This window comes from Phaethon aethereus (assembly GCF_964289735.1).
Source record: "Phaethon aethereus genome assembly, chromosome: 1".
In the NCBI taxonomy this organism is placed as follows: Eukaryota; Metazoa; Chordata; class Aves; order Phaethontiformes; family Phaethontidae; genus Phaethon; species Phaethon aethereus.
In genome coordinates, this window is record NC_138575.1 from 53,068,317 (window position 1) to 53,082,553 (window position 14,237).

Consider the following 14,237-nt stretch of genomic DNA (forward strand, 5'->3'; position numbering starts at 1 on the left):
CACCTCTATACATTCACAGTCACTGAGGATCCCAGTATCATTAACCACACCGGAGTGTACACACACACATAGACTACAGCTGCATTCACAGAGCACAGAGTTGATAACTCCCCTTGTACGTTATGGCTTTTGTCTACTCCTGCTAAAATTAATCTATCTCCATGAACTGTGTAGCATGTAAAAAAGGCCAGAGTTTATGAATACACTGAACAACTAGTAGAGATTGAGTTTTATGTTTGTTTATCACTAACATGACAGTGTGATGAACAAAGATGATTTTTTTAAAAAAAAATCAGTTTCCTTCATGGCACTTGTAGATTTGTACATATTTTACAGTTTAAAACAAAATTCCTAATATACCTTAACATATAAAAAGTTCAGCTCAATTATAAGGATAAACACAGATAAAATTGATAAGAAAACAGAAAATGTATGGGAAAAAGAAAGGCAAATGGTTAATATAATAAGATCCAATTACACAGAAATAACTTTTGCCATCATAGGCAACTATTACCTTCCTGCACTGTCGTAAGTACTGTTCTAAATTATGGAGCCTATTACAAAATTTAGCAACAACAATTTAGGTCATGTAGGAGGACAGGCATAACTACCGACAGACAATGAAATGAAGGTTACAAAAACTCTCAGATTACTAGTACACTTATGACTAAGAGAAGTATTAATAGTACTTGATTACAACCGGTTTTTAAAATCAGAGTACCCATTAATTTACAAAAAGGAAGGATCATACGGCATTCTCTTTTTACAGTGGTATAACATACAGACTTATGGTCTGGGAAAGTATTTTTGTATATACAGGTAAGTTTGCATTGTCACATTACAAGAAACTTTTAAAGAAATGTTCACATGAACAGCATCGTGTGCTGCCTCCTCCTTGCAACCGTGACTATAACGGCTAAGAGCTGGAACAAATATTGAAAACGATCAAGCAAACTCTTGCTGGAAATAAATGTACAAGACTTTATTTTTATTTTTGTGCATTTTAGGAGACACAAGATTTAAAGAAAGTGCTTTTGAAAAAAGTATTTAACTCCCTCTGTCCAAAGATTCCTAAGTACTTCTTCCAAAATTACAATTTCATTTCATTCACATAAAGAATTCATTTTTTTCAGCAGGATTTTTAATATGTTGATTCACTACATTTAAAGGGTTACACTGTAGTTTTTAAGGTGTGTATGTAGTGCACCTGCCTGGTCTTGAGTAAGATGAGTCAAAACTGTAGAAGCTGAATGCCTTTACTACATACATCTATAAACTGTTTCTTATAATTTTATCTCTGATTATAGGTTTGGTTTTTCTTTTAAAAAAATGTTTCCTTATATAAAACGGTCCTTGTGTTAGTGTCACTGTAGTTGGTAAACATAACTCAGTAAGCACTCAAAGGCTCAGCTGACATGATGGAGGTGTTTCTGGTAGCCCAGTAGGTATTTTCATGGTGCTATTGGCTTAATATTCATCTGCAACCAAAATGAGTGATAGAAATTAAGAGGGGAATAGAAAAACATGAGAAAATCTCTATGCCACTATGCAAGTGTATGGTTCTGCTGCATTTTGACTATCACGTACAGTTCCGATCTTCCCCTCTCAAACAGATTAAAACTGCAGAAGGTATGATACAACCCACAGACTTGTAAAAGGTCTCCTAGGAATCAGCTGCATCCACCAGCTCCTCCAGCACAAGAGCGAAGGTCACAGAGAAAGCCAGCCGTAGTAGGTTGCATACGGCGCACGGAAGCGGTTCTTCACACTGCGCAGTCTGTGGCAACTCCTCACCACAGGATGTTACAGCTATCAGACGCTTACAAGACTCAAGGGGAGGCTGAACAAGAAATCTGCTCAGGGTCGCTAACTGCACAGAGACTTGCCTAGTTCAGGAAGTCTCTGAAGTAGAAACCAGTGGAGTACTCTAGGGAAATGCTATTATATTTTGGGCTCTAATCTTAGAGTTACCCTTAATTGTCATCCTCAGAGACTGGAGGACAGCCAGGCAGATCTCCAGCCTTCCTTATGGTGCAAGACTTCTGCAGCACCTGGGCAGTTCCCTCATGTTGGCTCCTGCTGGCACCACCATTCCAGAGAGGGCCTTATTAATTATTTACCTCTAGCTCTCTCTCCTCAATCTGCTCTATAATCTGTAATTCCAAACTGATAAAATCTGTAAATATGTAAAGCAAGCTGAAAGAGAGACTTCACAGTAGTTCTTTTTAAATTGTGTTTGGTTAGTTGCCATTATTTTATTTTGGCTACAAAACACTTCATCTTTCACTCATCTTTTAAGGAATGTCAGCTCAGTTCTTAAAGTTCTTATGAAACCTACTAAGCTATCGTGCAAATTTAGTCTTTAAATGTGAAAAAAGTTAATGGAAACATTCTGAATGAGAATATTTAGAAATGCTACACTGGCGTACAGGATGGACACATGGTTTTCTTTTCAATGTCCCAGAACACTTCTTGAAATATGAATGTGTCCTGCTTTTTTTATTTTTATTTTTATTTTTATATATACATACACACACACAAACATATATAGAAAACCACATTTTTTTTTTTAATGTCACATCCATGTTATCTTGCTAAGTGTGCATCTTCAGCAAGGTTTAGAATTGGGCAATGCATGGTGACTGCACTGTTGTACTACTTGATTTTCCAGTTTGGCAAATGCTGAGCTGCTAGTTTATTTAATTTGGATAATTTTCTGGTATTTCTTGCATCATAGCATTCAAACTTCCGTTATTATTGGCATAATGCAAAATAACTACAACAGCACCATTCAAAGAAAATACTGTTTAAAAAACAACCCGCTCAGCTTACTAATTTTGTAAGAGTTGCTAGACCATGTTGCTAATCTGTTTTAGAACACACACGTATACTTCAAGAAAATACAGTACCCAATAAGGTACCATTGCATTGCTAAGTTTGAAATAATGCCACACCAATGTTAACAAACATACAAGAACAGAAAATAACTCAAACGAGCTGTTGAAGTCTTTCAATTGTGAAGTAACAGGAATTTATGCTTGAACGTAAGTGGAACTGATTTTTTTATTTCATAATTGTGAGAACTGCCAGAGTCGAGTAGAACAATAGTGTATATAACCAAGAGGCTTGCCTGAAGAATTAGTTAAAAAAAAATATTTTATGAGGTTATAAAGATGTCTCCTCTTCTTCCTTTAACTGCAATTTAAATTAACCACAAACCCTGACCTGAAATTACTCCCCAGTTAAGCAATTTTTCAATAAATCCCCAATGTTTCTTTTCCTTGTCCATCTACCGTAACAGAGAGCCACACTACCACTTTCTTTCCTGTGTTGGATTTACTTAACTGGATTTACTTAATCTGAGTTCCAGAGAGCCTGCAGAATTGCCTGGCATTTCTATGCCAGGACTCAGCAACTGACATACTGTCACATGTCAGTCAGCTGGTGGATTAAAGAAAGAAAGTGTTTTCATTAGGAATGTAAATGCATTTTAAAACACATTTCATGAATATCTAATACCACGTATTTAACTATTTCTTTTTCTTTTTTTATGTCCCATGAGCATCCCTATTATGTGACAAAAAGACCAACCTGGCTTTCAGACTTCATTGCCTAAATTTTGGATTGATATTTCCTTCATCTAGCTTTAATAAAGAATCAAAATCACCTGTCATACATGGTGACATTTTCCCTTAAATCAAGCATCTCTGATAGAACTGAACAAGTCTGCAAGAAAATGTATTATTCAGTAACCATTATCCATTCTGCCCATGGAAACCATACAAATACATATACATTTTAATTTCATGCGGGTAAAGTACACAATAGGATTTTTTTCTAATCAAAATAAGACAGGTATCAGAGACCTAGCGTTCATGATCTCCAGTTTGGGTATGTAATGGTGATTGAACCCAGGCAATGCTCCATATTCCAGGGATGAACTTTTGTGCAACCACAAGCCTGCCACAACTCACTGCTGCTACCAAAAAGGTGGCTCAAGGTCCTCCCCCAGCAAAAAAAAAGTCTAATTTTGATTCAGGTTTTTGAACTAGGTCATCACAGGGCACGAAGCGGGTGGTTGCTGACAGAAGGGTGGAGGCAGAACCTCACTCACCGCTTTTAGCTGTGGCTTGACTTTGGACTGGCTCAACTATAACAAAATCTCACTAAATACCCTGAGAATCAGCTACTGGTTTTTATAGGACAGGACTCTACGCAGTTTCTTTTCCATCCACCTTGACCTCATCCTCGCTCCATTTTGATAAAGAATGGGGAAGTGTCAAAACTCTGCATATGTGAAACTAAATATTCATTCTCTAAATAGCCCTGCATTCATGAAGGTCGCAGTCCATCATGATAACCTTTTAAAATTATTTATATCAACTGTCTCAAATGCTACTGTCATATAGCTTAATCATATTTTGGCATCATCTACTACACATTCATTTAACTAATCTGAATATATGCTGTATTAGTGATTACTCAATTTTTACACGTCTATTGGCAATAAAGCCTGATTTTTTTTTTTTTTTTGGACATGCAATACAAAATATTTTGTACAAACTGCCTTCCTGAAGAAGCTGTTGTCAAGAAGCCCTTTATTTCTCAGTAATCCTAGAATGTAAGCAGGTGAATTTCTGACATCTTAGACCTGGTATGCTGCACTGTACAATATTTAATTACACTGCTGTAAGGCTGTCATATCCACTCAGTAAAATTACTTGATTGCAGGTGATGGCTCCTGTAGAAGAAATATTTAAATAACTCAGAGCAGCTATACGTTCACTCTATCTGTACTCTCAGAGAGCTACATGAGGAGCACTGTATAAAATACTATATATTTATACATTATTTTATGGGGCTGTTTTCTTGGACTCCATTACGTAATACCCAGGAAAGCATTACGTCACTCTAAAAATCGAGAAACCATTCAAAATCATTTAAGATATTTAAGATATATACTGTATTTATTTATTAAATAATAAGATAAAACCTTCAAACTATTGACTATTACAATATTAAAAACTTAGCAGAACGTCAAGGGATTCCCTCCAGTTGCTCAAAATTAATCCATTTGAGTACAGCAGTCATGTCCAGAGCAAAAGTTCTTCACTTGGAAGACACATGGCAAAAAAATAATGGCAGCAGGTTTGAAGAAATGTGCCAAAAGAAACCTAAAGAAACTCAGTTTCTCCCAGAAATTAAGTACCTCAATGATGAAAACTGCACTCTAATGTCCTGTAAACTTTTGGGTTTTTTAAAATTTGGGACAGAAACTTTTCCAAGGTGTCTGTTTAAACTACAGAAAGAAGAGATAATACAGAAGACAGAAAATGAGATGAAGATATCCAAAAAACACTACAAAAAGCCTTTCAAATTTGACTTCACATACAGTAAGTTTTTGCGTTCAGTCTAGGTACCAAGACAAAGATGATCACAACCAAATAAAAAATAGTCAAAGCTGAAAATCTTCCCTTGAGATTTATATACTTCACAATGTTTAAAAGAAAATTCTCAAGACAGTACGTTTAGTCATCAGAACACGCACTGGAACATAAACATGGTACTCTTGTACCTCCTATCATATATGCATGACACACCACCAGTATTAACCTTCCTTTTAAAACCGCGTAACTCAACAAGGCCTCGCAGTACACCAAATCCTTCAGAACACTGTTTCTGATACAATTTAAATTAATGTGAGTCAGCATCATAGCCAAGATACAAGTATCCCCAGCCTCCATCCTTGCCTCCTCACACGCAGCTACCCTGTAGCTCCCGACGCAAACATCTGGGAGGCCACACTGCCAACCAAATCAGGAAACAGGGGCTCTGGCTCCTCTTTGCCCCACTTCCAGAAATAACGGTGCTGGCTAGTTACGTCTGTTTTACTTTAATGTACTTAACAAGTCCATCTGAATGCCATTTGAGAACAAATCTCTACATATCCATCAGTGAGCCTACGCTAGCAGAAATCTGGTGTATTTAGAGTCCACTTCCTCAAGTAAACACCATGCTCTCCTGCCAAATCTTTGTTCCACTTGTGAAGGAAAACACTTGTGAGTGGACACCCTGCCCCCCCCCCCCCCCCCCCCGACTACAGGTCTCTGCAGCATGCTTTCAGGCACTGAATTTGCATGCTCATTTCACTTTATAAGCACTTCCACACATAAATAGAGCCTCCAGGTTTTGTGGGAAGCAGCAAATTAAAACAGAAGGGAAGAAAGAACACTATGTTGGACAGCGTACGTGGGATGGAGAAACCATACTGAAAAGCAGTAACAAAAACTGATGTATGCCACAGCACAGAAGGGTACATACAGACTATAATAAAAACATTGCCAGTACAGTGTAATGGACAGTACAAAGTTCAGTATTTAGTTGTGACAACTGCCAGTTATTTGCAGTAATCTGTAGCTCTAGAATGAGCTCTATCACTTCTGGGAACTTCTTCCCTCCACCCCCCGTTATTTTTATATTGATACTTTCCTCCAGTATCAACAGAGTATTGATAAATTACCAGTAAGTATTTCTGTGCTCACATTTTCAATTCAAGAACAGTGTCTTGAAAATATGTTTCAACACACAGTTTTCCTTCCATACTCAAGGAATCACACATAGCAGATGGAATGGGACTTTCTCAGCTGTGCTGAAGATGATATGAAATGACTACAACTACAAAGCCATTTGGATGTTCTGATACAGTATTGCAATGTGTCAACTTTTATAAACATTCATTCCTCTTATCAAAGTAGTAACTAGTCATTAAGACCTTAAACCTAAAAAACACTTACGCACTTTACTGTAGCTGATCCTTCCATTATTACTCACACCTGTAAAATTACAAAAAAATTATGCAAGTGTTTGTGAGACTGGATCCTATGATCACATCACTGAGCTAAAACAGACCAAATGGAGATAATTATTATTCTAGAAAGTCATTAAGTCATTTCTATCAGAACCTCACTTTTTTTGGCTTAGTATGTATGTGTGTATATATCTATATATAAAAACCGGCAATACAGAATGGCTTTCCAAGTTACTTATATATTAATGCAAGAGCTGTGGACGTATTTTTGAATATATCATGTAATTATTCTTAAAAGCATGCCTGGAGCTTGTGATAATGTATTCTACATTAGACAATACGGCCACATTTTTGCTTTCATTAAAGAGCGTATTCATATGTATTTAAAGTATTTACATAAATTTTACAGTTAATTGGGCTTTAAATATGCATGATTTGGATATTACTTCTAGCCAAATTTCATTAATATGTCATTGGCAAGGAAAAATTTCAGGAGCACATTTAGTTGTCAACTGCTACAAATTACCATTTAGTATTTTTAATTTTAATCTGAACACACATATTAAGGTCAAACCTAGAATTAAAAAGGCAAGCCAGCACATTGTTAGCGTGCTCGAATCAAGACAGAATTAAAAATAAACAACAAATCCAAGTAACCAGTTTTATATGTTGAAACAGAGATCACAAAAAGCTTCTGTACTTAGAATAGTGCAAGCTATACTTCATACAGTCCACAGTTCACAAGGCTTCAGATATATAATAGGCATTTTATTGGTCCCTGTATTTTTATGGTTTATGCAACTGATTTTGCGATGCTTCCTCACCCAGAAGCCAATTATGACTAACATAACTTGTAAGGTAGATTTAATTATATATAGGTTTCCAGTCACTAAATAATTTGATGGTGTTCCAAAATAACCTGAAACCAAAAGCAAAACTGTTGGTTATTCTACATTCAGTGCAACAGCTCTGTGCTACTGCAACAAACAATATGGGTTGATCCCTGCTAATCTCATTTTGCTGCTGATGGGCGAGTGCTGCATACTGAGATTGTACTGACATCACGCGATGAAGTAGGCTGTGTATGAAATGAGATCGCGTACAAAAGGCTACCTGATTCAGTGGTATCAATGCACTGCGAAGAAATTAAGTTACGCATCTATTTTTATGTCTATGAACTGCAAATGGGACAATTTGTTCTGCATTAGGAGTACTGTTCTTTAAAAGTAAATCTTCAAACAACCCACTCAAAGCTGGAGCTAATGACAAAGTGGGTCTCTGGATTGGAGCAGCAGTTATTTGAAATCAGACAGAATTGTTCTGGGAGAGGAAACATTTGCCGGGGGGCTGAACAAGACAGGTTATTGCAAAAGGCTGACCATGAGGGAAGGTCCCTGGTACTACATGCATGTGATCTACCTCTGGAATCACAGTGCTGAAATGGAACTTCGTAATAAAGATTTTACAGGTCATGTATGTGAAAATCACACAGAGATGAGTGTGGATCCTAGGTCTCGTGGTTTTCTATGGACGTAGCCTCTACAACCTCCAAGGTCCAGTAACACAGTCATTCTCCAGGAAGGGAAAAAGCTAGTGTGTATAAAACTATGTCCCTCAGTGAACAGGACCATCAGAATGAAATGACAGGAGACAAGACAGGTGATTCACTAGGAAGAAAAAATAAAACAAAACAAAATCGGACAACAACAATGGAAGAAAATTCTGCTGTAAAGGCCTTCAGTGTTCAGGGCCTATCCTTGCCTTCCGGCATGAGAAGAACAGTTGTGACGCCCTTCAACTCTCATTTCTCAAGTTCATGATCTAATAATGGTTGAAAATAAACCACATTTGAAGAATCACTTTCTGAAGACTGTTTGTATCCCTGACTTTGATTCTCTGTAGATCAAGATATTGGCTTGCCTTTGATTTACTAGACTGTGCTTTTTAAGTTCCTTTAAGAACAGATCCAAAGCCTGCAAACTGGGCACATTTGTGTTTCTCTGTTCCACAGGGTAAAGGAGATGTTTATTCTTCTTTAAAACAAAACTAGGGAGATGGTTACTCCTGCCTTCTGAGATCAGCCCCATCGCAGTAAAAGATGCACTTTCGAGATCTTAATGCAGCTATCACTTTATAAACTATTCTTCAAGAGACTACATCCTCTCATGTGTCCCAGCTGGATATTTACAGTTAGTAGAGGCTTCTTAGCACTCTGATTTTATAAGATGCCAAGGCAAACCTCTCTCATTTAAGCACTCCAATATATTTTTTTTTTACATGTGCACTGAAGGATTTTTTCCAGCCTATATTCTCTACCAAACTTGTCTTTCACCAAAAGAGAGAACTCATTTCCGTACTGTTTCTTCCAGCAGTTGTTGTTGCCCAAAGACCGATTCCTATGGTCTGTATGAACACTACTCCTTCCAAAATATCTTGATCTGTTGCAAAGTTAGAGCTTCCGTTAGAAAAGCAGGAGTAGCTGGTGCAGCAAGCATTTTTCCAACCCTACTTTCTAAGAAAGGTGGGTTGGAAAGGAAAGGAAAAACAAAGGAAAACAAAAACCCACAAAGTAGTATCCTGTTCATCTCTGCAAGATCAAAGATAGGACAGATACTGTATCTGCATTCTAGAGATATCATAAAAAGGAAGCAAATGCCAGTAAAACTTTAAAAATTACATAAAATGATGAGTTAAAGATTACGCATAGCAACAGCACAGTTTATCTTTATTATTCTTCCTCTTTCAAGAGGATCAACAACATTTCAGTGTATCCAAAGATACTCTACTAAGGCATTAACAACAGTTTGCAGTTGTAAGCATAACATATTGTATCACATAGTATTAGCATATAAGCTTCCTTTCAGCCAATGAAATAACGCGGAAAGCAAAATAAAAGGAGCACTAAAAGCTAAATAATGAATTTGTTATTAGAAACATTTTCCTGAACTGTATTTTTATCACTTTAAATATCTACTGAGAAGTTAAGTTTGTCAAAGTTTAGCGACAAGCATGCATAAGACATCTAAGTATTACTGTTTCAGGTAATTCTTAGATAAATATTATAAACTGCAAATAGATTCATACAAGGTTTAAGACAGAGTAAGCTCATGCTTCTGTAAACAAGTTATTGTGCCCTCTGTCCCTTGAGCTGGCACCCAGAACATGGTCCACTTTAAAATCCTTTTTTTCTCCCTGGATCCAGTTTTCAACTGAATCAATTCAGCAACGCAGTTCACTACATTCACTGATGCTGGTGACAATTTTTTATGCTCATGTCCCAGCATGAGAGTAATATTCTTAGCACTTATTTGCATAATGAAATCAATCTGTCAGAAGAATATAAAGGTCTGAACAAAGTATGCATCAGTAACAAAGGCTAGTACAAGTGAAACCATGAGGACAACTGCTCAGTATCTCAGAAAGTACTTAGTAGACATCAGTGTAAAAATACTACAATTACTGTTTCAGAGTCGACGTGTTGTATTAACAAAGAAAAAGTTGTAGTAAACATCATTTTCCAAACTATTGGGCATGGCCCATGACGAACAGAGGAAAACAGCAACGAATATACCAAGGATTAAGGGTAAAAATGAAAAATATGAATAGCTTCGTTTTGCCAAAGGTAAATGCAGCTTTCAAAAGCTTGGTATGCAACAGATCTTGGATGAGTTTTTGAAAGTCTAAAGGGCAAATTCCATTGCCTCTACTTCTGTTCAAATTTCCCAGCCCTGTCAGATTTCAATGGGAAAATTCGGAACCATTTATTGGTGTGAAGTGGGAGAAAAAAAAAAAAATTAGATCACTTGATACTTGAGAAAATCTTAGATGTCAGTAGAGCAAGAAATAATACTAACCAGCATAGAAGATGAAATACGAGTTAAATGCTGCAGCCCAGGAAACAGAACAAAGCAACAAAAACTCTTCCAGTCATTAATACTGCAGATTGCATTCAAAAGCAGTATCATCATTAATGTGGACTTTATAGCAGCCAGTTCATTTATGGAATCAGCCAAAGACTTGTGTAAGAATACACAGGCAAGCTGGTCATCCTGAATGTTTCTAGTTGCCTTCACATTGCTGAAGGGAAATGCTAATCAGAGATGTGAATAGGTGACGGAGTTCTCAGACTAGTGCACTGCACTACTTATCACCAGTGATAAGGTAAACAGTTTTGTTTATAATAGTTAAGCAATTACTATCAATCATATTATTGAATAATGATTTTGAGAAAAAAATTAATTTGAAGCCATATGAAGTTCATCTGAGACCCACTAAATGCATACAGTCATGGGTTTGTTTACTGAAAGAGCATCTATGATCCTTGCTGCACACCACAATAAAATATCAATTTAGGTAGCTTTTGATAAATAATTGTGTAACAGTTCAATATCAAAGCAAACCAAACCAATATGTAACAACATATCAATGTGTTAAAAGTCAAATGTAAGATAAATCAAAAGAACAGGTTAGTGAGGAAGTCCATGCAATTGTGAAAACTGAAATAAACCCCAACAACACTCACTTGAGTGGGGCCTGATAAAATTCTTACATTTTCTGGAAAGTGCAAGATATGCTTACCGTTATCTTTGCTGCTGTTTTCTTCAATTGTCATTTGTTCTGCTAGCTCAGACAGTGATTCATCAATGGTCTGGCTTCCACGCAAGGTTAAGGAAAGTCTCCTCTTAAACTTTTTCATTCTATCAATATTAAGTCTGGCTTAAGGAAGCCTGAAAAAAAAAATATTATAAAGCAAAAATTGAGAAAAAATTAGTTCATCAGAAAACAAAATTTAATTACCTCATAAAAATGCAGGAAGGCTTACTGAAAATTTAATCAATATGCAAGTTATCCTTCAAGCAAGATTACTCTACCGGACTGAAGAAGAATGTCTTGAGAGGTAGGTGCCCATACATTTTTGCAATTTTTATTTTTGTTACACAAGTGAGAATATTTTTCTTCAAAAACAACAACAACAAAACCCCAAAACAGCTAATTTGATCCCTGATTTTAAAATCCAATAATAAAACAAATAGTCATCTGAAAACTTATTGAGTGCGCGCTCTGCCACCTCCTCCGCAGCCTCTTTCACAAAACCTGCTGAGGAGGCTGGAACCTTCTCTCTCTTTCAGCCCGTTTGTTTACGGATGAGAAGTTACTGAACTTCTCTATATTTTGCCCTTTTCACAAAAGGAGGAAGGGGACAACACTAAAAGCCTTAAAAACAAAAGCAATTCTCAAACCCAATCCCACCTAGGGAAATAGATAGCCAGGGCCTGATAACGGCAGCTAGAACAGACGTTTTTCTACAGGCAGGCATTAAGACTAAACTGGAAACAAGGAGGCACTTTCTCCATGAAAAGTGGTGAGCAAACAAGCAATAATAACAAAGGTCCAGGCCGATAAACATGTTGCCACAAGCCCAAGCTAGTAAGTGAACTTTGCAGTGTGCCATATGTTTGCCCTTGCACAACAAGAACCACAATTCTGTCCTTCGTTACTCTGTATGGACAATTCACCCTAGATGTTATTTCACAATAACTCGTTCATCTGCTCAGGGTCCCTAAGAATCACATAAGCAGTGTTAAACACAAGCACAGCATATTTTTAAGTCTGAGCTGCTCATATTCCCCCCATCCCGCATCAGCCTCTTCGCACTCCAAAACACCTAATTCGCACAGAAAATTTAAAAGAAAAATCACATTTTCCTTGACGTCCTCCTTTAAACAGAGAAATTCCACAAGTAGGACGCTAAGGATCTACAATTAATAACAAATTCTGAATATGATTACTGTTATATTGACATCATCCCTTTAAGCATACACATTTCAACTGCATAGCTTACTCTTTGTTTAGATGCTACATAATAAAAAGGAGAACAAATCAGTGGAATAAGTTGGAAGTGGTAGGTGAACGCGTACATAGACTAAACCATCACACGACTAGATTGCACAGCAGTCATCACACACTAGATTAACACATAAGCATAGACAAAAGACGACCTTTGGGATTTGAGCCCCGAAGTCTGAGATGAACAGTACAATCACTGGCAAAGCAGCAGCTGCATCCAAGGGGGAAAGAGGTGGATTACAAAACAGGGTAACATCTTAGACAACCACAGCTACAACAAGTAGAAATAGTCAGGCGCCAGGTACAGATACATAGGAAATAAAAAAATAACTGCTGGAGATACAGTTAAGCCAGCAGTTTCTAAACTGGCCTTTTAATGCACTGCTGTACGTGCAATAAAGCCACACCTTAGTATGAATAATTTTGCTTTCTCTCACTCAAAAGCAGGATATTCTTATTGTTAAGAAACTGCATTCAGAGAACGGTCCAAAGGGAACATTTACTTTTCCTGTTCAGGACCTGCTTTAAAGACCTTACTTGAAACTGCATTATTCCTGTGTTTATTTTAACTTTTCCAAAACGATAGCCTATGTTTCTCTTAAAAACCTATTTTTTTTTTTTTTTAAATTGGAATATGTGGTTTTACCCAATTTTCCTATAGTGTTCTTTGAAACCTGCATCTTCCTACCTACATGTATTCTCAAAAAGGATACATGTAATTTTTAGCTATGTAATGCACTAAAGCTACCTGACAGCACAATAATTTCTTTCCAATTTTCCACTTGGGCAGTAACTGAAAAAACAGATGCCTTCATATGAAAGCAGGCTGTTCTTGGCTTTTGATCTTGCAAATATTTAAGCCTACAGAACTTTTTAATCAAAAAGAAGGTCTACTGCTGAAAAATATTACATATAAATTAACAGACACATGGATTAGAAAATGCAAGAGATAATCTAAATCTCAAGCTAATATAAAAGCAAATATTTTGTTAACTATAGATAAAAAATTTCTCTTGTTAAAGGAGGGTTTCATGGAGTGATGAAGCACCACTTTTACTAAGATTCTGAGTTAAATTCAGGGCTTGATTTTGCAACAATTTAACAACAAAAAGGAACTAGGAGTGGGAATCCATGTGTGAGTCAATGCTTCCTTCTACATAATTCAGTTTTTTAAAGGAAAAGATGCTCACCAACATGAAATTTTCCTCCCTTAAGGCATCAGTATTCTTAATTCAGATGTGTAAAGGATACATGTATTTTTTTAAAAAGGAGTGACCCGTATCTAGCACTTGGAAATGTCCCAACTTTTTGAGTTCTTTATTCTCACTTCTGGCAAAAGTTGCAGAACGTGCTAAATTTTGGTAGTTTGAGACAAGATCTCAGTGAACAGAGCTTTGAAAATATGATCTATACAATCCAAAGCTAGCATTGGTTCTCTAAAATTACAGCAATTTCACAGAAAAGTCAATTTTAATTCCATTTAACAAAATTAAATGGAAATTATCTGATATTAATTCTGACCAATTCAATGGATGCATACGTACTTTCTCTGGTTACCAGTAAATCTAATTTAAATCCAAAA

General features: G+C 36.6%; 1 protein-coding gene across 1 annotated transcript in view; it reads right to left on the bottom strand.

Moving 5' to 3' along the window:
• The window catches only part of CDK17 (cyclin dependent kinase 17), a gene marked incomplete at its 3' end in the record, with an annotated part of 53,513 nt that extends 41,478 nt beyond the window's left edge, over positions 1-12,035 (bottom strand). The window contains exon 1 of the mRNA XM_082014130.1: positions 11,387-12,035. Coding sequence (XP_081870256.1) covers positions 11,387-11,504 — 118 coding nt within the window. The 5' untranslated portion in view covers positions 11,505-12,035. The remainder of the gene's footprint in view (positions 1-11,386) is intronic.
• Positions 12,036-14,237: the final 2,202 nt, after the last annotated feature.